The sequence below is a fragment of the Phocoena sinus genome, chromosome 20 (genome assembly GCF_008692025.1).
Source record: "Phocoena sinus isolate mPhoSin1 chromosome 20, mPhoSin1.pri, whole genome shotgun sequence".
Classification (NCBI taxonomy): Eukaryota; Metazoa; Chordata; class Mammalia; order Artiodactyla; family Phocoenidae; genus Phocoena; species Phocoena sinus.
The window spans coordinates 51,198,245-51,220,989 of NC_045782.1; the positions used below are offsets into that span (position 1 = coordinate 51,198,245).

At 57.5% G+C, this 22,745-nt stretch overlaps 2 protein-coding genes across 6 annotated transcripts; one reads left to right on the forward strand and one right to left on the reverse strand.

Moving 5' to 3' along the window:
- The first annotated feature begins 379 nt into the window (after positions 1-379).
- Positions 380-20,550, forward strand: EXOC7 (exocyst complex component 7). Of its 5 annotated transcripts, none has more exons than XM_032616039.1 (20): positions 380-532; positions 737-802; positions 1,955-2,139; positions 2,325-2,430; positions 4,922-5,144; positions 7,110-7,277; positions 10,185-10,277; positions 11,166-11,234; positions 12,211-12,356; positions 12,623-12,775; positions 13,048-13,146; positions 13,548-13,610; positions 13,882-13,948; positions 15,488-15,553; positions 15,854-15,974; positions 16,188-16,283; positions 17,017-17,080; positions 17,300-17,341; positions 17,449-17,582; positions 17,815-20,550. In XM_032616039.1, exons 1-20 carry the CDS (start codon positions 473-475, stop codon positions 17,915-17,917), a joined length of 2,124 nt encoding a protein of 707 aa, XP_032471930.1. In that variant the 5' UTR covers positions 380-472; the 3' UTR covers positions 17,918-20,550. The 5 variants fall into 5 exon arrangements, with proteins under 5 accessions (XP_032471930.1, XP_032471931.1, XP_032471932.1 ...); XM_032616042.1 differs by having other exon boundaries at positions 424-532; positions 696-802; XM_032616040.1 differs by lacking the exon at positions 11,166-11,234.
- Positions 18,887-22,204, reverse strand: ZACN (zinc activated ion channel). Its single transcript, XM_032616044.1, is given in 10 exon segments — positions 18,887-19,113; positions 19,557-19,720; positions 19,825-20,030; positions 20,162-20,286; positions 21,061-21,230; positions 21,493-21,565; positions 21,568-21,583; positions 21,735-21,779; positions 21,927-22,049; positions 22,115-22,204. Coding segments are annotated over 10 exon segments (1,203 nt in total). The 3' UTR covers positions 18,887-18,922.
- Between the last annotated feature and the right edge of the window lie 541 nt (positions 22,205-22,745).

Genomic DNA, 22,745 nt, shown 5'->3' on the forward strand with positions numbered 1-22,745 from the left:
CAAGATTACACAGGCCCCTTGTTCATTAAACGGACACATATTAGGCGCCTGCTGTGTGCTGTGCTGTGCTTTGTGGGGAATGCGCCATCGATGCCTGGATCCAGACTTCGATCTGGAGAAACGAATTCGTCATTGATCTTTGTGAGAAGAGTCAGCCTTCCCACGAAGACGGCAAGTGAGTTGTAACTGTTGTGACAAAACGCCGCTCAAGAGCACCTTCTCTGTTGAGGGTGGAAACCCGCATCAAGCACAAACCCGAACACCGTTCTCTGCCACACCCAAGATGGCCACCTGCCCGGTCCCCCTGTACTGAGTTGCACGCAGGCGCACTCAGCTCGCCACTCCTAACATGGCACATCAGCGCGCCCCGGGGCGGGGCCGCGGGCGGAAGTGGGTGTGACAGGGACGGGAGCCGAGAGGGCACTCGGAGGCGAGGTACTGGGCAGTGAGGGCCGCTGGGAGGGTCGCAGTCATGATACCCCCGCAGGAGGCGTCCGCCCGGCGGCGGGAGATCGAGGACAAGCTGAAGCAGGTGGGGCTGGAGCTGGGGCGGCGGGGGAGGAGGTGAGGGAAGGGGTCGAGATCCGGGCCGGGCCTCTACTGGGGGAGGCGGCGGGAGTGGGAGGGGGCCCTCCCTGCGAGGAGACCTAGTCAGGGGCGAGGCCGTGGATCTAGGACGCGGTGGTCTCCTTTAGCCTTCGGCTTCTGGTGATGTCCTTGCCTGCGCTCCCCCCAGGAGGAGGAGACGCTGTCCTTCATCCGAGACAGCCTGGAGAAGAGCGACCAGCTCACCAAGAACATGGTGAGTAACCCCTCAGCTGGGAGGGCTTCCAGAAGCAGGAGGAGAGAACCCTGCGACCCGGTAGTTCCGGTACCTAAGGCCTGGGGGCGCTGGTCTGGGTAGTGGTGGTGGTAAGCTGTGGGTTTCTCTAGCAACAGTGTGACGCGTCTCTTAACACTCCCTTCCCCTTGTCCGCCCCTTCGCTGAGGATGCTGCAGCCCCCACTGGTCTGGGCTTTCTGCTTTCTGCCTATGTTCTCCATTCTTCCTTCTCTCCTTCTGCAGACAATTAGTGAGACTGACTTAGGTGGGCTGGGTACTGGCCATGCATCATCGTCAATTCAAGTGAGGGTTGGACGGCCGGGTTACCACTTCTGGGATTACTGAGGGCAGAAAAAGACTCAGCCTTCACCCCAGAGGGCTTGAGGTGTAAAATGAGCTCTGAAGTCAGAGAGATCTGGGGTCTAGTTCTCGCCCCTCCACTTATTTGTGTGTGGCCCCTGACAGGTAGCTCTGAGCCTCAGTTACCTCCTCTGCTAAAACAGACGATGCCAACCTCCAGTGTAACTGTGAAGGTCATAGAAGCTAATGCGTGGAGATGCATTTTGCATAGCACCTGGTATACAGTAGGTCCTCAGTAAATAAGAGTTTCCTTCCTTTTTCCTAGAGAAGACTGGGAAAGCACAAACCGAGCAGATACGAACTTGAGTATGTATTTAGTGACACGGTCATCAGGCGCTAGTTCTTACGTAATGAGATTCACTCTTGGAGAGAAAGGGTTTTGAAGGTACCAGCAATGCATTTGAGGCTACCCTGTATGAAACTACTTCCTGTTCAGTCCAGGAAAGCATCAGAGAGAATAGAGATTGAGATTTGGCTTCAAAGGGTGGAAGGGAAGCCATCCTGAGGTGATTATCTGAGGAGGAGTTAATTTAATGCTTGACTTGCCTTCAGATCAAACTTCAGCCAGTTTATTTGGGCCACCTCCTATGTGCCAGGCAGATGGTAGGTTCTGGGGATACAGCGGTGAACAGGTGTACCCTGTCCCTTCCCTCATGGAGCTTATTGTCTAGAAAACCAGAGAAGAGACAGCAATTGCCAAAGACCTGGTGGGTGGCAGAAGCAGTGCTGGGACAGCCCCGAGGCCTGAGAGCACGGAGCTTCCCCCCCGCAGGTGTCTATCCTGTCGTCCTTTGAGAGTCGCCTTATGAAGCTGGAGAACTCCATCATCCCTGTGCACAAACAGACGGAGAACCTGCAGCGGCTGCAGGAGAATGTTGAGAAGACTCTGTCCTGTCTGGACCATGTTATCAGCTACTACCATGTGGCCAGTGACACTGAGAAGATCATCAGGGAGGGGTGAGCGAGGGCCAGAAGGTCACATTCCTAACGCCTCTCCGACCAGTGGCTGTAGGCCTTGGAAGGGAGGAGTAGAATATATTTGAGCCTAGAGTCCCCTGTGTTAATTCTCTTCTCCCCTTTCCAAATACCATTCTCTTGGTCCTTCCTTCTGCCCAGGCTAATAGGACTTTTCTCCTTTCCAGCCCCACAGGTAGGCTGGAAGAGTACCTGGGAAGCATGGCCAAGATTCAGAAGGCTGTGGAGTATTTCCAGGACAACAGCCCAGACAGCCCAGAGCTCAACAAAGTGGTAAGGGGCCAGCAGAGTGATGTGAGAGGTCTGGGGACACCAGTCACGGCCCTGGTCTCATGAGAGACACTGAACCAGCTTAAAAGAGAATGCAGTAGAATAAACAGAAGTACATAATACCATACACATACTGTAGGCATTAAGATCTCTGTCTCAGAAATCACAGGTATACATTTTTATTGCATCTTAATAATTTAACTAAATTATAAGTTAAATATGAAGTATAAGTTTAACATTTGATTTTTATAAATGCATGGGTATTTTTTTATTGTAGCAAAAAATACATACTATAAAATTTGCCGTTTTAACCATCTTTAAGGGAACAGTTCAGTGACGTTAAGTACGTTCACACTGTCGTATAACCATCTCCAGAATTCTTTTCATCACCTCGGACTGAAACCCTGTAGCCATTAAACACTAACTCCCCTCTCTCCTCCCCACCAACCCTTGGCCATCATCACTCTACTTTCTGACTCAATGAATTTGACTAGTGAGGGGACCTGCATTCATGTTTTCATATTCAATTTTTTGGTGTCGTATCTTTGTGTTTAAGTTTTGGGGTCTTTATTAGATCACCAGAGGGAGATGGAGAAGGGCTGGGAAGTGAGGTTTACTCAGTGCATTGAGGAAAGGAGAGGATGCAGACAGGAGAAAAGGTGGGAGCAGAGTCCCAGACGTCCCAGCCACTGAGGAACATCAGAGGGCAGGCCAGCTTGGACCCCCAGTCACCTGGCACACCTTCCTGGTGGCACCACAGTTCTTGCCCTGAGGCGTGTGTCTTACCCAGTAGAGGGGGTGGGCTGAGGAACAAAGATGGGAAACTGGCTTTTCTCCCACCCAGAAAGCAGTTGCTTAGAACAGTGCCTCCCAGCTTTTCTCCCATCGTGGCCCCATCGGCGATGAGAATGTTTGTGTGGCACACTGGGGTAAAGTGGTAACTAGCCAGTGGTCTCTGGCTGCGCACAGCGCCACCTGGCCACCCGGAGGACTGACAAGATCAATACCTTGGCACACCAGTAACGCAGTGGGCACACACCAGTAAAACCATAATACTGCAGCCCTTGGGTGGGCAGCGTGGACTCAGATTGGGATGCCAGGGGCTGGAGAACTTGATTCTTGAGGGTCTCTACCAAGTTTGGATCACAGAGTGAAGAGCTCTGTGCTAGAACTTGGGTGTGGGAATGGATTGGAGAAGGAGAATACAAAGAATATGCTATAGGTTTACCCTAGAGGACGTACTTTTCATTTAAGCAGAAATGCTCCAACTCCTCTCTCTATTTTTTTTTTTTTTTTTTTTGCGGTACACGGGCCTCTCACTGTTGTGGCCTCTCCCGTTGCGGAGCACAGGCTCCGGACGCGCAGGCCCAGCGGCCACGGCTCACGGGCGCAGCCGCTCCGCGGCATGTGGGATCTTCCCGGACCGGGGCACGAACCCGTGTCCCCTGCATCGGCAGGCGGACTCTCAACCACTGCGCCACCAGGGAAGCCCCCCTCTCTCTATTTTTAAAACATCTTTACTGAGATATAATTCACATACCATAAAATTTACCCATTTAAAGTATAAAACACAGTAGTTTTAGTATAATTACAGAGTTGTACAACAACACCGGAATAAATTTTATAACATTTTCATCGCCTGTAAAAAAGAAATCCATTGGCAGCCACTCTTCTTCCCTTCCCTCGCCCATTCACCCAGCCTCTGGTAATCACTCATCTATTTTCTGTCTCTGTAAATTTACCTATTCTGGACTTCTCCTGAAAATGGAATCACACAATATGTGACCTTTTGTGCCTGGCTTCCTTCACTTAGCATAATGTTTTCAAGGTTCATCTATGTGGTAGCGTGTGGAAGTGTTTCCTTCCATCGTATGGTTGAATAATATTGCATTGTATGGATCTGCCGCATTTTGTTTATCCATCCGTCACTTGATGGAGACTCCACTTTTTGGCTGTTATGAACAGTGTTACTATGAACCCTTGTGTACGAACTTCTGTGTGGACATGCTTTCAATTCTCTTGTCTGCTCCGGATACCTTTCGCTCATCAGATACATGATTTGCAAGTATTTCCTCTCATTCTGTGAATTGTCTTTTCACTTTTTTGATGGTATCGTTTACAGCACAAAAGTGTTTAATTTGATGTAGTCCAATTTATCTATTTTTTTTTTCTTTTGCAACCCCTTTTCTAACAAGAACACAAATTAATGGTACAAGGAGAAAATAATCAGCTGATATCTGTGAAGCACCTACTTCTTGTAAAACTCTGGGTTTCACTATGAACATACATTTTGAGAGAACACAAGGGAAAGAAATAAGCAAAGCTTCTCACCGTTTATTCTCTGGGAAAAAGGAAGTGAAGGCAGAGGAGGGCCGAGGCCCAGAATCAGGAAGGCAAAGGAAGGGGATGGGGAGGCGAGGGCCCGCTGAATGCTGGAACAGCCGTGGGCCCTCTTTCTTCTTCCCCTCCCCCCTTCCTTCCTTCTTCCCTGTAGAAGCTGCTGTTTGAGCGGGGGAAGGAGTCGCTGGAGTCCGAGTTCCGCAGCCTGATGACCCGGCATAGCAAGGTCGTGTCCCCTGTGCTCATCCTGGATCTGATCAGCGGTGAGGACGACCTGGAGGTACAGGAGGAGGTGCCCCTAGAGCATCTGCCTGAGAGTGTGCTGCAGGACGTGATCCGCATCTCCCGCTGGCTGGTGGAATATGGCCGCAACCAAGGTGAGGTGTCCTGGGGAGGCGGGGGCCCAGGCGGCAGGGCCAGAGGGAGTGGACTTTGCCCTTTGTTTCTTTAATCCACCTGCATTTCTTTTAAAACAAAGGAGTTTAGTAGGAAACAATATGAGGAATAAGTCTACAGCTTATGTATCAAATTATGAATCTAGCTAAATTCAAGCTTTTTTTATATACCTTACCTTCCTGTTTCTTTCCTTTTTTTGACTAATTATAAAAACTTCAAGTAGCACAGAAAGGCTTAGGTGAAAAGCAAAAGTCCATCTCCCCACTTCGCTAATGCTTACAGTATCATAACCCAAAGATGAGTACTGTTAAGGTTATTTATACCCTTCCAAAAACTTCTTTATGCCACTGCATGTGTGTGAGAGAGAGAGAGAATAAATATGTGTGTATCTGCTCCTCGTTCCCAAGTGGAAGGGAGCATACTAAACGCTCCCCTGTGATTGTTTTGGTTTTTTTTTTTTGCTTTCAACTTAGTAATACGTCTTGAGAGTGTTCCGTATCAGTACATGTATATTTGCTTCATTCTTTTTGGCAGCTGCATAATATTCCATGGTATGTTGGTACCATCATTTCTTTAAATCCAGTCCCAGGATTTTTTTTTAAATCCCAAGTTAAGCAAAAAATTTAAAAAAAAAACCACCTGTAATGAATATTCAATTTTAAGCTTTTTAGCCCTCCACACTCTTCGTCTCTTTGTTAGTTTGTACACATACCAAGCTGTCAGTGTGCGTTATCACTGTCCCTGCCATCCCTCGAGGACTCTGTGGTGCCAGGTCTCAGGGCCGCCTGTACTGACCGCACGGCACGTCTGCGGCTCATGAGCTGCACTGTGGGAGCCGAGGGCTCGGCAGGAGCTTTTCAGGGGCTCCCTTGGGATAAGCGGGAGGCCAGTGGATGCCTCCAGACCCCTCAGTCCCCTTCAGTCAGAGCCTCAGTGCTCTGTTCCATTTTTCACATTGGTGACACACTTGTTGGGAGCTGCTAAAGTGTACCGTGGCATTCGTATCTTTTTCCTTGCTCGTTTGCATTTTTGGATTTTCCAGTTTTCCAGTGTTGACAATTAGTGCTGCAGTGAGCACAGCTGTATGGCTTGCTTTTCTTATGTAGGAAGTTCTCTGAGATGTTTTCTCAAAGGTACAGTTACCGGGCAGAGCTGTCGGAACGGATCTGTAACCTTCTTGCCATCTTGAGTTCCTCTCCGGGTAGGCGGGGCCAGGTGACTGACGCATCGAAAATCCCACAGCTGTTTGTTCTGCACTAGCTTCATTTACCTTAGCTTTTTGACAGGGCTTTCACAGTCCTCGAATTTTTTAAAATTTGCATTTCATTCATGGCTAAAGAAATGGTGTGTTTTTTTATTCAGTGACATTTGTTGTCTCTTTACCGCATATAAATTGCTCACATTCTTTGACCCCTTAGCAAGTTGAAGCTGGATGTAAACTTTACATTTTTTTTATCTAAAAAAGCCTTACTGTGGACTTCCTTGGCAGTCCAGTGGTCAAGACTCTGCACTTCCCGCACAGGGGACATGGGTTCAATCCCTGGTCAGGGAAGATGCCGCGTGGCATGGCCAAAAAAGAAAAGAAAAGAAAAACCTTACAGGGAATTCCCTGGCAGTTCAGTAGTTAGGACTTGGCACTTTCACTGCCAGGGGCCCGGGTTCAATCCCTGGCTGGAGACCTAAGATCCCACAAGCCACATGGCGTGGCCAAAAATAAATAAATAAAATAAAAAATAACGACTAATTGTTGGTTCTGTTGGGGGATACTTTCCCTTTTAAGCCTTTGATTTGGGACGGACGAGGCCATGTGGGAGGCCGCTGGGAAGGGTTAGCACGGAACAGTGGTGGGCACTGCTGCTGCCCTGCGGGGCTGCGTCTGGAAGTGAGAGGGAGGCCCTGGGGCCAGGCAGAGGCAGGGACCCCAGCTGTCGCCCATCTCTCCTCAGACTTCATGAACGTCTACTACCAGATCCGCTCCAGCCAGCTGGACCGCTCCATCAAAGGCCTGAAGGAGCATTTCCGGAAGAGCAATTCTTCATCTGGGGTCCCATACTCCCCTGCTGTCCCCAACAAGAGGAAGGACACACCTACCAAGAAGCCGGTCAAGCGGCCAGGTGAGACCCCACCCTGGCCCACCTCAGAACCAGACAGAAGCTCTGTGGGACCCGGGTTGCCTTTGCCCACCCTGGGGGTTGCAGCCGCTACAGCTTGACCTCACAGCGACCCCCAACTATAGGTACGCAGGACAGAAAGCAGGAGTCTGCCCACCTAGCAAGGCCCCACCCGGTGAGCTCCTCTCTACCCAGCCGAGTCTGGGGGCTACATAAGTGTCCTTGGAGTGGAGGGTCACAGGCACGGAGAGGTGGGCTGACAGGGGTGCCGGGGCAGAGCCCCTTGCTGGACCCCCTTCTCCCTGCGTCGTCCTATCAGGAGGCCAGGTCTGCTGCTGCCGCCAAAACCGTGGACAGGACAGGGGCAGGCACTGCAGCCGTCACATTGCAGAAGGCCAGGGTGGCTTGAAGAAGTGGGTAGGGGAGAGTTTACACCTTCACAGTCACCCAGAAAGGAAAATAATGCCTCGCCTTCCTCTCCAAAGAACTTAATCCGGCTTTTGGGCTCCACTCGAAGTTAGTGCCTTGCGGTGGGAGAGTCAAGGGAGGGGTGTTGAGGTGGGAGACGCCTGGGCCGTGGACATCGGTGTCCTGGGCGAACAGCTCACTGTCTGTCCTTCTTCCCGTCATCATGTCCCCTGTAGTCTATGCTCCAGGTAAACAGTGTTCCTGTGTGTCAGCTTCCGCTTGGCAAGCCTGGCTGTGTCTGGCTGCTGAGAGGTGTGGCCCTCGAGAGGCTGGGGTATTCCAGGGTGAGGGGCTGCTGCAGGCCCCAGGGAGAGAGAGCCAGTGAGGCTGGGGGCTGCTCCCACCCTAGCCTTCCCTGTCCAGCTGCTGCTGTGGGCACACGCACTGGTGGGACCCGCCCCTCACGACAGCGTTTTCCTTGCCTGCCCCTCAGAGAACGAGGGGCGTGTTGACACTCGCCGCGAGCACCTGCTCTTCCTCAGGCCTTTGTTCAGGCTTTGGAGATATGGCGGAGCCGAGGGTGCCCGCAGGGGCGCAAGGGAGTAGAGCATAAGGGAATCTGGGTGGCCCCAGCAGGAAGAGCACTGTCCTCCCCCCTCCAGTGTGGATATCCTGGCTGACCCCCTGGGGAACCTGCCACAAACGGTGACTCTACTAAGCCAGCCTGCGCGGCCACAGCTGCCTGCACCTGGACCTGTCCGTCTCCGTGCCTTGGTTCCGGGAGGCTGCAAGGCTGCCTGGGCCTTGGCGAGTCTGTGCTCTCTTGCCCTCTGTCTCTTCTCTGATGGGCCCAGTGGAGGCCCCAGGACCCAGACTGCATCCAGGAGTGCTGCTGGCCGTGCAGGGAGCAGGGATCTGATCTCGGGGCCCCCAGTTTACCTAATCTAGCTTGGCTTAGAGCCTCAAGAGGAAAACTCGGGCTCTGAGCGTCCCTCTGGTTTCTGTGGGGTTTCAAGAGTTGTCAGGAGCTGGGGGGCTCAGGACTGACGCCAGGAACTAGGGAATCAGGCCGCTGGGACATCAGTTCCCAGCTCTTGAGGAGAGGAGCAGGGAGGCCTCAGTGGGTAATGAAACACCGACCTCAGCGTCGTTCGTGGTAATTGTGCTCCTGGTGGGTTTGGCGGCTGCCGGATCAGTGCCCCCAGCCTACGTCCACGCGAGCATACCGGCGAGGCTCCTGGAGGCCCGGCGGGCCCACCTGCTCCTGGTCGGTTGTGGGGCAGGGCACTGATTCGCTCATTAGCGGGGCTGCTCACTGAAGGGGCAGAACCCAGCCAGACAGATGCTGAGCCCAAGCCCCAAACTTGGTTATTAGTAACTAACTGCGGCTGGTGCAAACAGAAAGAGGTGAGCCGCTCAGACGCTGCCCCTTCTCCGCTAGCCTTCTGGGGAGCTGCCAGGCCCCAAGGAGCCTCGCAGCGCTCAGAGATGCGAGGGGGCACCTGGGAGTCCCCAGGGAAGAGGGACGGAGCTACGCTCATGGGTGCCTCCCCTGCCCCGGTACATTTTATTAACAGGGCAGCTGTACACATCTGTTTTAGATGCTGTTTTATTTCCCCACGTTTTCTGCCCTGAGATGTCTCGTTCCCACAGAGGCAGCTGACCCTGGAGGCTGTGGGCGCTGCAGTTTTGTTTCCATTGTTCTCACTTGTGATACTAACTGTTGGTTTTCTCCCCCCATGCCAAGAGCATGTGCCCTTTCCTGCTGCCCTCCCTCCTGCTCTCTGTGTGGTGGCTCCTATTAACTTCTTTTTGGCTTTTGAGTTTTTCCCAATTGCTTTGGTGGTTTGGGTCCCTCCCCTGGTGTATGGGGCCAGTCTGCCTCTGGGTCTCCAAGCCTTCCGTCTTGGGTGCTGCTAGCCCAGGAAGCTCAGTCCCATTTCACCAACTCCTGGGTGCTGCTTTCCTCTGGCTACTGTTTGGCCGCGTCCCGGCACTGAGCATGCCCGGAGAACTCTGCCTGCCCTTTGGGGGAGGAGCCATGGGCCTGCCTGCTTCAAGGTGCCCCCAGGCTCTGCCACTTGGTCTCGCCTTCTGGGTGTGAGGGCTCCATCGCTAGCTCCTCCATCCCAGGCCCTTGTCTATTTCTGAGTTAAGTGCCACTCGGTACTGTTTTTTATATTTGGCGTCTCCTGGTGGATCTTTGCCCATCTCATCTCCTTCACCCTCTGCACTTCCTAAAATGAACTCAGATCTGGAACAACGAGGGTCACTGGCAGGATCAGGAGCTCCACTGGGGGAACGAAATGTGTCCGTTCCTCCATCTCCTTCTGCGGGGCCTCCGGCGGGCCCGGGAGAGGCCTGCTGGGAGAGATGGTACCCGGGCGTGCTCTCTGCTGGGGGTGGGGGGGGGGCCGGGGGGGTAGGTGGAGGGCTGCTGCTGTTTTCTCTCACTCGTTTCCTAGGTCTTCTTATCTCCTCTCTGTGTGGCTCTGGTGACAGGGACGATCCGTAAGGCTCAGAACCTTCTGAAACAGTATTCCCAGCATGGTCTAGATGGGAAAAAGGGGGGCTCTAACCTCATTCCTCTGGAAGGTAATCATGCTGTGTTCCTCTCCTCTTCCCTCCTCTTCCACCGTGTGTCCACTCATGTGGTAGGGCAGAGCCTCCAACCCCCCAGAGGGCCTCGGGCGCAACCCTGAGAGGGGACCAGGGGTGGGAACTGAGGTCCTGGGCCTCTGACCCCAGCTGGCTCGGGGGCAGCTTTCATGGCCCTCAGCCTGGTCCTGTCTGGCTGACGGCGGCTCTGCCCTCCCGGAGGCTTCCCGCTCCCTCCCCTCCCTGTCTCTGTCCTTGTCTCCTGTTTGAACTCAGAGAAAGTTCTTTGTCACGGGCAGCCCTTTCACGCTCAGACCAGCAGTGGCAGGACCAGGGCGGCCGAGGCCTCCTGGCCGCCCCCCTCCACCTGAAAGGCGAGCATGTACCACAGGGGACAGGCAGCCCGTACGCCATGTCCCTGCCTCCCTCCCATCAGAGGAAGGACAGCCCTGCCCTAGTGGACCAGATCCACCTTCAAAAGAATGACCCTGGGGGCGAAAAGAAGCCTGTCCCCATTCACCGGGCAGTGACATTTCTCTAACTGGATCTCTCCCCAAATATGGTGAGATAAACCCCCTGGGGCTGAGCATCAGACCTTCCGCAGCTGCTGGAAACGCTTCAGAAACCCGGTTTTCTCTCAGCCTCCAGGCGTGGGGAAACCAGCTCCCGAGGATGGTCTGGGGCACTGCAAGTCACGCTTGAAATGGCTGTTCCCAAGGTGGTCTGAGGCAGAGGAGGGGCTCAGAGCCCTCTCCAATGCCCCTTCCCCTACACCCCATCTCACATCCCCCCCCGGAGGTCGAGGGCTTCTTCCCAGTCCCCCGAGAGGCAGCCACCCCGCCCCTGGATAAACGCTGCTTGTGTTTGCGGCCGACGTCTCGCTAGGTCACGAGCATGATTTCCGAGTTAAGCACCTGTCCGAGGCCCTGAACGACAAGCACGGGCCACTGGCCGGTGAGTACTGCAGCCCAGCCGAGGGCAGCCGCCGCTGCGTTCACGGCCGTCCCCAGAGGGCCTGCTCCAGCCTGGCCTAGCCGGCCGCTCCGCTCCAAGGATGAGCCCGGCCTACTCGCCTCTCTCTCTCTCCGGTCTGTCTCTCTTTTGGGCACTAGGTCCCCTTGCCTCTCTCCAGGTGGGAGTGCACGCCTGGCTCTCAGGGCCTGGGCCAAGGGCAGAAGTTGCCGCCACTCGGAAGGCGGGCAGAGAGGGCAGGCGGGCCCCTGGAGGGCAGGGAGCATCAACACCTGACTGCAGCGATGGCTCCAAAGCTCTGACTCCTCGGAGCCCGTCCCTCGGCACATAGGACCAGGTTGCCTGCGGGCACCCCTGCCCCAGCCTGCAATGCAGTAGTGGGATCCTGTCTCCTGCTGGGGCAGCTGACAACCAAGGAGCCCTCCCCCTCTGAGGCTCACATTGCCTCATCTCCAGCTTTGACGCCATGCCAGCTAGCCTTATGGACCAGAGCCCACTGCCTCTTTATACATTCCAGAAGGCCTGGCGGGGCTGGTATCTGGCTCCAGAGGCCCAGCATTTTCGGACACGGACGACCACTGGGCCTGCCTCCCTGAGGTGGACGCAGCCACTTGCCCGTCCCTGGGTGTCCTCTTCCCAGTACAATTCAGAATCCTCAGTCTTGGGGTCAGACGTGTCTTATCCAGGAAGTCGATTGGGGGATCTTACCCTTTTTATCCATCTCCCCAACACCTCTCGTACCTGACATTCTGGAACAAAGGCTGGACTCAGCCCGTTTTTCCTCGCGAACCCTGCCGGGCCTGCTGGAGTTCTCCCAGCTTTCTGCCAGCACAGTCGTCTTCCCCATCTGCTGCTAGTCTGGCTACAGGCCAGGAACTGGGGAGACTCGTGCCCCACCCCCCAGCAGGGAGAGGGTCTGCCCCAAACCAGTAGCTCAGGGGCACTGCTTTCCCCCCAGGGAGAGATGACATGCTGGACGTGGAGACCGACGCCTACATTCACTGCGTCAGTGCCTTTGTCAAGCTGGCCCAGAGCGAGTACCAGCTGCTGATGGACGTCATCCCTGAGCATCATCAGAAAAAGACCTTTGACTCTTTGATACAGGTCCTGCCCCTGGGCCCTGCCCAGATGCCCCAGCACGAGCTGTCACCGCAGAAGCTTGAGTTCGTCCGGGCATGCGGGCCACAGCCCTCAGCTCCAGCCACCACCTCCACCTCCCATCCTGGGGATCTGTCCTGAGTGGCCTGTCCCGGTCGGGACCTCCCCATTGGGGGCATACTTCCCCCACGCCCCTCCAGGTGCCCTCACCGTCCCTGGGAACCGGCTGTCTGCCCCCTCCCCTGAGCCCTCTCCCTGCCCCGCTCTCTCAGGATGCCCTGGACGGGCTGATGCTTGAAGGGGAGAACATCGTGGCTGCTGCCCGGAAGGCCATCATCCGACACGACTTCTCGGCTGTGCTCACCGTCTTCCCCATCCTGCGGCACCTCAAGCAGACCAAGCCCGAGTTTGACCAGGTGCTCCAGGTATGTGGGTGAGGATGCCCTCGGGGACCCCGGAAGGAGGAATCCTGCTGCCCGGCACGGCCCCCCCAGGAGAACTGTGTTCTCTACCCCCACGGGTCCGCTCCGAGGGTGGATGGCAGCAGCTTCCTCGGGGCCCCGGGCATGTGGAGGTGCTCTCAGGGTGAGTGAAGAGCGGAGACAGTGCCCTGGGGTGAGGGGCCGGGAAGGAGCAGGGCCCCAGGCACAGCCTGTAGCCGGGTTCTTGCGCCCTGTGCAGCCATGTGCTTCCTCAGGGGACGGCGGCCAGCACCAAGAACAAGCTGCCCAGCCTCATCACCTCCATGGAGACCGTTGGAGCCAAAGCGCTGGAGGACTTCGCTGACAACATCAAGGTGCTCTCCCTCCCTCCGCTGCCACCGTGCAGGACGGCCCGTGGGGCTGTGGGCAGGGCCGCCAGTGACCTGGCTTGGAAACTCTTTCTGAAAGCAGGCCTCCAAGAGGGGCGGGCCTGCCCTGTGGGGAAGCCGGCCGTGCTGCTAGTCTCCTGTCAGTGCCCACAGGCCCCCCTTTCTTCCCCAGGGGCTCCAGAGGCCCCCACCCCAGGCGTCAAGCTCCTGCCCCGCTTTTCCCATGTAGTTTTGTCTGTATGTCTGTCCCGCTCACCTTTGTGCCCGAGCGGCATCCTGACACCTGTCTGCCAGGAGGTGGCGCCATGAGCCCGCAGACTGGGGTGTGGGGTGGGCGCGGGACTCCCCGGGAGCTGCTTCAGGGAGTCAGGCTGTTCTTCCCACAGAACGACCCGGACAAGGAGTACAACATGCCCAAGGACGGCACCGTGCACGAGCTCACGAGCAACGTAGGTGCTGCCCGGGGGCTCCTGGGGCGGGGAGGGGGCGCAGGTGGCAGGATGGACTGCAAGGTGCTTAGTGCCCCCAGCAGACACGGCCTTTCCCAGGAGGCCAAACCCACAGGGTGAAGCACGAAGTTTGCAGCCACCCTTTTCACTGGGCAGGCCCCTGGCCCTGTACCTGTCCTGGAATGGTCAGAGGGGGTGAACTGTAGGAGGTGATCCGACCTTTGGGTCCTGCCCTTGACCTTCTTCCTGGACCTGTTTTCTCCCCACGCAGGCCATCCTTTTCTTGCAGCAGCTCCTGGACTTCCAGGAGACGGCGGGCGCCATGCTGGCTTCCCAAGGTACTTGGCACCTCCCAGCGGGGCCCCGTGCCCCACTCCTCCCTCTGGCCTGGAGACGTGGGGTTAGCCCCCTCTGGGTGAGGAGATTTCCCCCGCCCTGTGGAGTGGGAAGGAGATGTGGCCTGTGGCGGGACCCCCAAGCTGCTTGGGCCATCTGGGCCCAGCATCAGGAAAGCAGCCGGGGTTTGACTACCTTTCCTGGCCTCCATCCCCTCTCGGCTCCCTCCACTGTCCTCACTCTGGAGAGCAGAACTCACTTGTTTGGAGGTGCCCTTCCCGCCCCGCCCCTCCTGCATTTCCCCACCTCCTCTTGTGTTGCCTTTCCTCCTAATTAGTCCAGTACAGCTGACCCCTTACAGCCGGCATCTCAGGGCCAGCCTGGTGTCTTCCCGTGACTGTGACTGCTGTCCTGGGACTGGGGCTCAGGAGGTTAGCACGTGGGGAAGAGCGCGCTTCCGAGCACTGAGACCCAGCCCAGCTTGTTGGGCCCCAGGCCTTCCCTTTTCCCCCCAGTCTAGGGGCAAGGAGCCAAGGTGCAGCCTCTGGCCTGTGGTTCTCCAGACGTCCACTTTCCAGTGTGTCGCTGGCCTTCAGGGGTCCAGCCTGGGCTGTCCTGCTGTCTGTCTCTGGCGTCGCGGGGAGTGGTCTGCTTGGCTCGGGTGTTGCGGCCGTTTCTAACCTGTTTTTGCACTTTGCATCTTTCTCCCTCCTTTGTCTCTCCCCCCTTCCCCTCTGTGCGCACTGCCTCTCACTGCGTAGTTCTTGGGGACACATACAATATTCCTTTAGACCCCCGAGGTAAGCAGCAGGGCTCCGCAGCCCCATCCTTCCCCTCTGAAGCCCCCTGAGTGAGGTTCCCTGGGGACAGAGGCACCTGGACAGACTCGGGACCCCAGTAGGAGTGGGGTCAGAGGGCACACGGTTCCTTCCGGATGCTCCCAACCCTCTCAGCTCCCTGACGGCCACTTTCCGTCTCTGGGTTTCTCCAGGCAGCATCCCGCTGTGTCCAGCACCCCGAGTGCACCCTTCAAGCTGGTCCAGCACCTCCCTGCCCCTTCCTCCCCCATCCGCTCCCTTCCCCCCTTGGCTTTCTGCTCTGTGCAGCCAGCAAGTCTCTGTTCAGAAGGGCCTGGTAGAGGAGGTTGTGGGCAGTGGGGGTGAAGGGGGAGAGGCCATGGGGGGCCTATTCTAAGACTCTGTTGCTGACAAATGGGAGAAGTGGGCCTTGTCGGTACCCCCAGCATGGGTCAGGGGCTGGGTTGCAGAGGCTGTCCCGGTCCTGTCCTGCCAGCCTTCCTGCCGGCCCTGGGCCAGCTCATTACCCCCGCCAGCCGAGACCATGGAGGCGCCAGCCCTGAGTTCCAGGAAGAGTCCCAGGGAGCGCCCCCCGCAGCGGGAAGGGAGCCCTGTAGCTCAGCACGTCCCCGGGAGGCTCGGGCCCCTCCCGGGCTTTCCTCAGCCGCTCCGCGGGCCTAGGGGAGGCCAGAGAGGGTCTCGGCTGCTGCCACTGCTGAGCTAACAGGACCCCTCCTCTCACAGAGACCAGTTCCTCAGCCACCAGCTACAGCTCGGAGTTCAGCAAGCGCCTCCTGAGCACCTACATCTGTGAGTGCGGCGCCGGCCAGCAGCCTCCCCGCCTCCCGCCTCTTCCCTTCCGTCTCCTCTCCGTGCTCTCCTGCTAGTCCCGGGCCCGCTCCTGAGCACCAGCGCCCCGGCTTTAGGATCGCAGCCTGACCTCTGGTTGGGGGGGGCCGCGGGGGCTCGGCAAAAGGCTCCCGAGGCTGGTGGGGTCTGGAGTCCGGGAGGAGCAAGGAGCGACGGGTGGGAGTTGGTCCGTGGGCCCCAGGATTGGGTCACTTGGGTCAGACTGCCACGGGAGGCGTGACCACATCCTGCCCTGTGCAGGTAAAGTCCTGGGCAACCTGCAGCTGAACTTGCTGAGCAAGTCCAAGGTGTATGAGGACCCGGCTCTGAGCGCCATCTTCTTGCACAACAACTACAACTACATCCTCAAGGCCCTGGAGAAGTAAGTAGCTGCGGGCGCTGGTCTGCAGCTCGCACCTGCCGCCGCCTGGCCTGCCGGGGCTGGCTGTGCCCCTCGTGTCCAGGGCGGGGGGACGCCGCTTTACCCTTCACAGTCCCAGGACCCAGGGAGGTGGGAGGCAGGCCCCACCGGTGTCGCTGCAGAGGCCGGCAGCCTTCCTATCGTCCTCTCCTCTCTCGCCTGCTCCCACCCCAGGTCTGAGCTGATCCAGCTGGTGGCCGTGACCCAGAAGACTGCCGAGCGCTCCTACCGTGAGCACATCGAGCAGCAGATCCAGACTTACCAGCGCAGGTGGGCCTCCGCCCACCCCCCCGCTCCCCGCCCTGTGTACCCACCAGCGACGCTTGCTTCTCAGAGCCTCGGGTTGCCGGGCCCAGTCAGAGTGGGCTCAGTGACGGGGAACCGCCACCCCGTGGACCCCAGTCCTCTACTTGTTTTTTAATCACACCCGTGGGGTGGAGAAGGGTAGTTGCTAAGGGTGACGACTAAGATGGTTGAAGGCCTGCCCGTCAGAGATGTGGGTAACGTTTAGACCAGGTGAAGAGCAAGCTCACAAGGTCCCTTGAACTTGGCTGAGCCCCACTCTACAGGGCTGTCTCTGCCTCTCTCCTCCTGTTTCTTAGTTTGTGCGTCTCTCTCTCCCGTTGTGTGTTTCTTCGCCGTGACCGTATCACCCTCTGCTTTCCCATTTATCTGTCCTCCATCCCCTCTTTTCTCATCTGCTTCTCCATCTTAATTGGCCATGATATCAACGTGAAGTGCAGTTGGTAGTGTTTGTTCAATTTATTGAATGTTCTGTTTCCTGTCCTTAATTTTAAAAGCGAGCAGCTTGAACATTTTTATTCCCAAGGAAAAAGATCTCAGCTGTGTTTTGCTTAGTTATGACCCACACTGATCCCTGCCCTCACCCTCTCCCCCAGTAGATCAAGAGATTTTTAAAAAACAAAGCAGTCCAGCCCCAGGGAGGGAGCAGCTGCCTGAGGCTGTCCCTCCTCTGCCCTCTGCTTCCCTCCCTGCCTGGCAGTTGGTTAAAGGTGACTGACTACATCGCTGAGAAGAACCTACCTGTGTTCCAACCCGGAGTCAAGGTGGGCTGAAGGTCTGGGCTGGGAAGGGATGTCTAGCAGATGTGGTGCTTTCTGTTGTGTCTCTGGGAAAAACAGACAACTGGGATGAGAAAGCAAAGGATGCCTGTGGCCATCCGGGCAGCAGGGGAGAGGGCTGGGCTTGGGGTTTGGGGAAGGAGCAGGGGCAGGACGACCCTGCTCTGAGGGACGCTTTCTCTGCCGTCTCCCCTGGCCCCCCAGCTTCGGGACAAGGAGCGGCAGGTGATCAAGGAACGTTTTAAGGTAAGTCAGGCTCCTCCCCGCTCCACTGATCGCTGCGGCTACTGTAGCAGCACAGACTCAAACCTTTGTCTCTGGGTCACTTCTGTTTCCACCGTTTTGGTGACCAGGGCTTCAACGATGGCCTGGAAGAATTGTGCAAGATACAGAAGGCCTGGGCTATTCCCGACACGGAGCAGAGGGACAAGATCCGCCAAGCCCAGAAAAACATTGTTAAGGAGACCTACGGGGCCTTTCTGCACAGGTTAGCCCTCACAGCCCCAGGCTCCCCGTTGCCCCGGCTGGACCACTGGGCCCTTCTCTTCTTCAAGGAAACCTGGAGAGGGTGGTGGGTTTGGGTGGCAGATCCAGTGCCCAGGGCTTTGGTGTGGGGCCAGACCCGGACATCACCCAGGGGCACCCCATCGGGAGGGCCTTAGGCTGAGGCAGAGCTGGGGAGGGGCTAGGCATCCCCACTGACCTCAGCGCCTGGTCAGGTATGGCAGCGTGCCCTTCACCAAGAATCCTGAGAAGTACATCAAGTACCGTGTGGAGCAGGTGGGCGACATGATCGATCGCCTGTTTGACACCTCCGCCTGAGCCGCCACCGCCCCTGCCTGGCTCTGCCAGACCAGCCATGTTATCGGACAGATAAACCAGTGTTAACTTGCCTCTGGGCCCTGGGGTCTTTCTCCACCACCCCGACCAGGAGCCCTGTCCCTGAGCCCTCGGGTCCTGGTTTGCCCTTCCTCTCGCGGCCCCCATTCCCCACACAAGCAGCGCTCTCCCGGAACTCTGGGGTTCCTCCGCACCTTGGGTTTCATGACCCTGACTGCGGCCCGCGGGGGCCACGTGACGGCTTCAAGGCAGGAAGGACAAAGAAGGAAGACAGAGGTCTGTGCCCTCAGCTGCCTTGTGTGGACAGGAGCAGGAGAGCAGAGCAGGCCCACCCCCGGACCAGCTCCGACTTGGGGATGGAGAACCCCCTTCAGCCCCGGCGTGAGGGTTGGGCTCGGAGGAGCAGGCCACACTGCAGCCACAGGGCCTGGAGAAAGGCAAGCAGGGTTGACCCGCTCTCGGATTCAGTGCAGAGACCGCGTTCCCCATCCCCGCAGTCCTGCAGTCTGGGGGGTTCTGCCCCCGAGGCATCCCCCCGGTGGCTGGAGCGGGAGTGCTCTGTCCCCTGCCCTCTGGGGGCCAGCGCTCCGTAGGACTTCACAGAAGGAGTTCTGACAACCCCGTGCCTGGAGCCAAGCAGCAGTGGCTGCAGAGGAGCAGTGAGGCTGCATGTGGGGACTGGGTGACCAGTGAACAGTCGTGAGACGATCTGGGGCAGAGTGGGGGTCGGGGGCATGAGATGGGCCCCACCTACTTTGACAAGAGTGAACAGCTGAGCTCAGCGAAGGCAGACCCCTGAGGCGCCCTTGCACTGGGATGACGGGTTTATTCCACACTCTTTGCTTGCATGCTAACAGAAGGGAGAGCTCAGGGTGGCCTGGGGTCCTCCAGGCTTAGGGAAGAGAATCGATCTCCCTCCCCCCTCTTTCCTGAGACCCTGTCACAGCCCAACTCCTCAGGTCTGTAGCCCCAGGCCCTGCCTGCCCCTTACAGCCTGGGCCACCCGCCGTGGGGTGCAGCCTCACCAGGGGCTGGGTCTGACTTGCATGTCGCCCACGTCCAGAGCACAGCGAAGATGAACTGGCTACACAGCACCCCTGCCACGTACACCAGGAAGAAGATGTGGTCAGCAGCTTCAGTGCAGCTCCTCCTGGACCCCTTTACTCCTCTGGAGGCTTCTGTGTGGGGAGAGGCAGGAAAAGGAGGTGTACTTCAGGGCTCACCTGACATGCACGCTCTCCAGGAGCAGAAGGGTGAATCCCAGGAGGTGCCAGTCTGTATTTCTCCCTTCGTTAGAGTCACAACTAATGAATGTTTGGGTCTGGCCCATTCTAGGTCATCTTGAGTTGAAAAAACATCCCACAAGAGAGGCTCTGCAAGGCAGAGGGTTATCCCAGGGAGTCTGAAGTCACCCGGGCCTTTAGGGAGGCTAACCCTGCTCCCTGCTCCAGACCTGCTGCTTCCAAGGGCAGCCGTGGTGGAACCCAGGGACAGTGGAGCCAGCAGAGTGGATGCAGGAACCTCTAAACAGCCTGGTAACCCGCAACCCCAGCCCACCAGCTCTGCCCCTAGGCCTCTTTCCTCAGCAGCCCCCAAGGAACGGGCCCCAGGCCCTGCCCACCTTCAGGATCGGGCCCTGGGTTCCCACAGTCGTGCCGCTCCCCGCTCAGGACTGGGCCGGGGCTGCTCTCAGCCCTGAGGTTGCTGCGGGCCAGCAGCACGGACAGCAGCACGGCCTCCGTGGTGCTGAAGAGCAGCGGCAGCAGGGCAGTGACGTAGTGAACCGGGGAGGTGGGCAGGGAGGGGGCGACAGCAGGTGCGGGCAGAATGAGGTGGGCCCAGCACAAGGTGGTCCTGCCCCCGGCCAGGCGAGGGTGTGGGCCTTACTGAGCAGCGGGTTGCAGGAGGAGAAGCTGGGCAGGGCCTGAACCAGGGAGGAGTGGAAGACGAGGTAGCCCAGCAGCAGGGTCACCTTGTAGGCAACGCGCGCCGTCCGGAGAGGCAGCAGCACCCCGCACAGGTCAGCCAACAGCAGTGCCTCCCCGGGTACCAAGAGCGCTATGATGGCCTTTAGCGCTGTGTTCTGCAGGCGCAACTGGAAGGAAGAAGGTCGGGACTTTCCAGTGGGGGTTGCGCAGGGGTGGGCGGTAGAAGGGTGGTGTCACGGCCTCTGGCTGTGCATCCTCGATGCCCCCATCAGCCCTCGGCAGCCACCTCCCAACTCACCGTCACCTGGAAGCAGGGCACCAGCTGCTGGGATGGGACTTGGGTTTTCAAATCCTGAACTACGTATTCCCTCTTGACACTCACCATCTCATTCACCACACGGGCCTGGAACTCCAGCTCCATCACTGAAGGGGTGGGGGTGAGAACAGAGAACTAGAAATACCCCTGCCCCCGCATCTCTCTTGGGAGTAGGGGCAGGGACAAGCTGGAGCCCAGGGATGCTGGAGCCCTGTGTTGGTTGCTGGGGGCAGACTTGGAAACTGGTCTGTACCAGGGCTTTCCAGACTGGATTTTGCAAGACCCCAAGTTTTCTCCAGTTAGAAGAAGGGCCTTATCAGATTCACAGGTGAATTTTCATTGTAAAAATAAATGCACCACTTCATGGAGGGGGACATGGTCACAGACTCATTCACCAGTATATCATCTCACACCTGAAATAATTAGGATTCATGGGGCGGCAGCTGTGGTATTTCCCAGAGGGGAGGGATGCAGGGAAGGATGGGACTTCGCCGCCGAGCTGGACGTCACCTGCCGAGCTTGTGGGATATTCACTGGGTGGCTACACCTTCGGGATGTTTCCAGGAATGAGCCTGCAGCAGCCTGAGCCTCTGGGCTTGACACAAGTGTGCAGTTCCGCCCTGGCTGCTGGGGGCATTGCTCTGGGGTAGCTGATGGGGGAGAAGAGAAGACTGGAGGGGGGCTAGGCCTAGAGCAGGGGAGGACTAGGAGGTGGGGCTGCTGTTTGAGTGGGAGGTGCCCGGTGAAAGCAGAAGGATCAGCTCCCCTAAGCCTGGGGGTGGACTGCTGTGAACACAGGCCCGGGACCCCTGTGTCAGGTGTTCGCTGGAGGCCAGAGGCTCCCCTCTCCCTTCACCTCCCAGCTCCTGTCCTGTCAGCACCAGTGTTGCCAAAAGCGAAGAAGCTGAGGCTGCAGTCGCTCTGGTCCCTGGGGAAGTGGAAAAGCTCAAAGTCACAGTTGGTCTCCGTGGTGAGGGCCAGGTAGAGCTCGATGTGGCCATCCCGGTCCACTCGGGCCTGTGGGCTCTGGCCCTGCCAGTTCACCCAGAGCCTGCAGAGGGAAAGGTACCACAGCCAGTGGCCCAGCTCCTCCTCAGAAGGGGGAGGAGGGGGAGACCCCAGCATATGCCCAGCTGCCATCCACTGCTCTCGGGGTTCCAGAAGGGGCACCATAAGGCATGGGAGTTGTGCCAGTGGTCTGGCAGGGACACCAGGAGGGGGATATTCACTAAGAGGACCTCCCGGCCCTAGATGGGGAATAGCGAGGGCTATGCCCGCCTAGTTCCTGAGACAAGAACCCCCGCCTCACTTACACTTCCTGGATAGTGAGTCCTGGTGTCCAGAGAGAGTCCCGGGGCAGCGTGACTCTGCCCTGCCGGTGGCCAGGCGAGTGTCCAGCCAGGACTAGGGACACAAGGATGCTACTAAGGCTGCCACTCTCCGTATACATGTGCCCCTGGGCTTGGCAGGTTGATGAAGGCCAGTACTTCTGTGCTGGGCTTACAGAGGTCTCCCTTCCTCAACCCCTGCCCCCACACTGGTGGTGGGTGCTCACCAGCCGAAGCAACATCGTGGAGGACACTGTGTACCGCAGGATGTCCTGGGGGAGGGGGGCAGCAGGTCACCTCGGGGGTGGGTACTATGTGACAAGAAGGAAGGAGGCCCCAGCACTCACTAGGCTGAGTCCTGTCCCATTCCTAGCTCAGCGCTTGGGCCTCCGAGTCCTCCACAGCCTGAGGACACTTACCACGTTAAACACGTTTGACACAAACACCTGCACGTCCACGAGCAGGGGCGTGCTTCCGTTCGGAATCTGGATGGTTTCCTGGACCTCCTGGGGTTGAGTTGAGGTTGAAGAAGGATGGCCAGTCTGAGGGATGGAGATCGAGGTCACCCAGTGCCCTGGGGCCCAAATCCCAAAGCTCAAGACCCTACGCTTTCTACCTGCCAACCGCTGACACGCTGGAGCCACAGTGGGGTTCTGAGCCTGAGGAAGGTGAGATGGATCAGGAGCCGCAGGGCCATTGGCAGCAGCTGCTTGGAGGGGCTGGACGGAGCAGCAGCGCCAAGCTACGACCTCCACTTCAGTCACTTCTCTGCGCGACTGGGCAGTTGGTTGGAGGCAGCTGTTCTGCGCACCAACCCTGGAGCCTTGGACTTGGCACACCCCCACCCCAGGTTCAGCAAACACCTGAAGACAAAGCTCAGAACCCAGCCCCGCCCACCTAGCACCTGCCTATATGCTTCCCGGTCCTGCTCCATTTCCACCTCCTGGAACCAATCATCACACTCAAGACCCATCAAGCAGACCAGGGAAGCGTGGGACCCCTGCTCAAACACACACAGACTTTTCTCTGACACTGTCCTTCCAATCTGGCCAGGTGCAGCCTCTGTTTCCACAGCAGGCACCGCCTGGCTAAATACCCAGACCTTTACCAAAGTGCTCTGTGCTCAAAGACCTGAAGTGGGCACACCCTTGGGTTATCCTGCCTCTCCTCAAACACTGAACTAATTTCATGTAAAAAGCTTGGCTCAAGAACTGCGGGAGTGGGGCAAACCTGGGGAC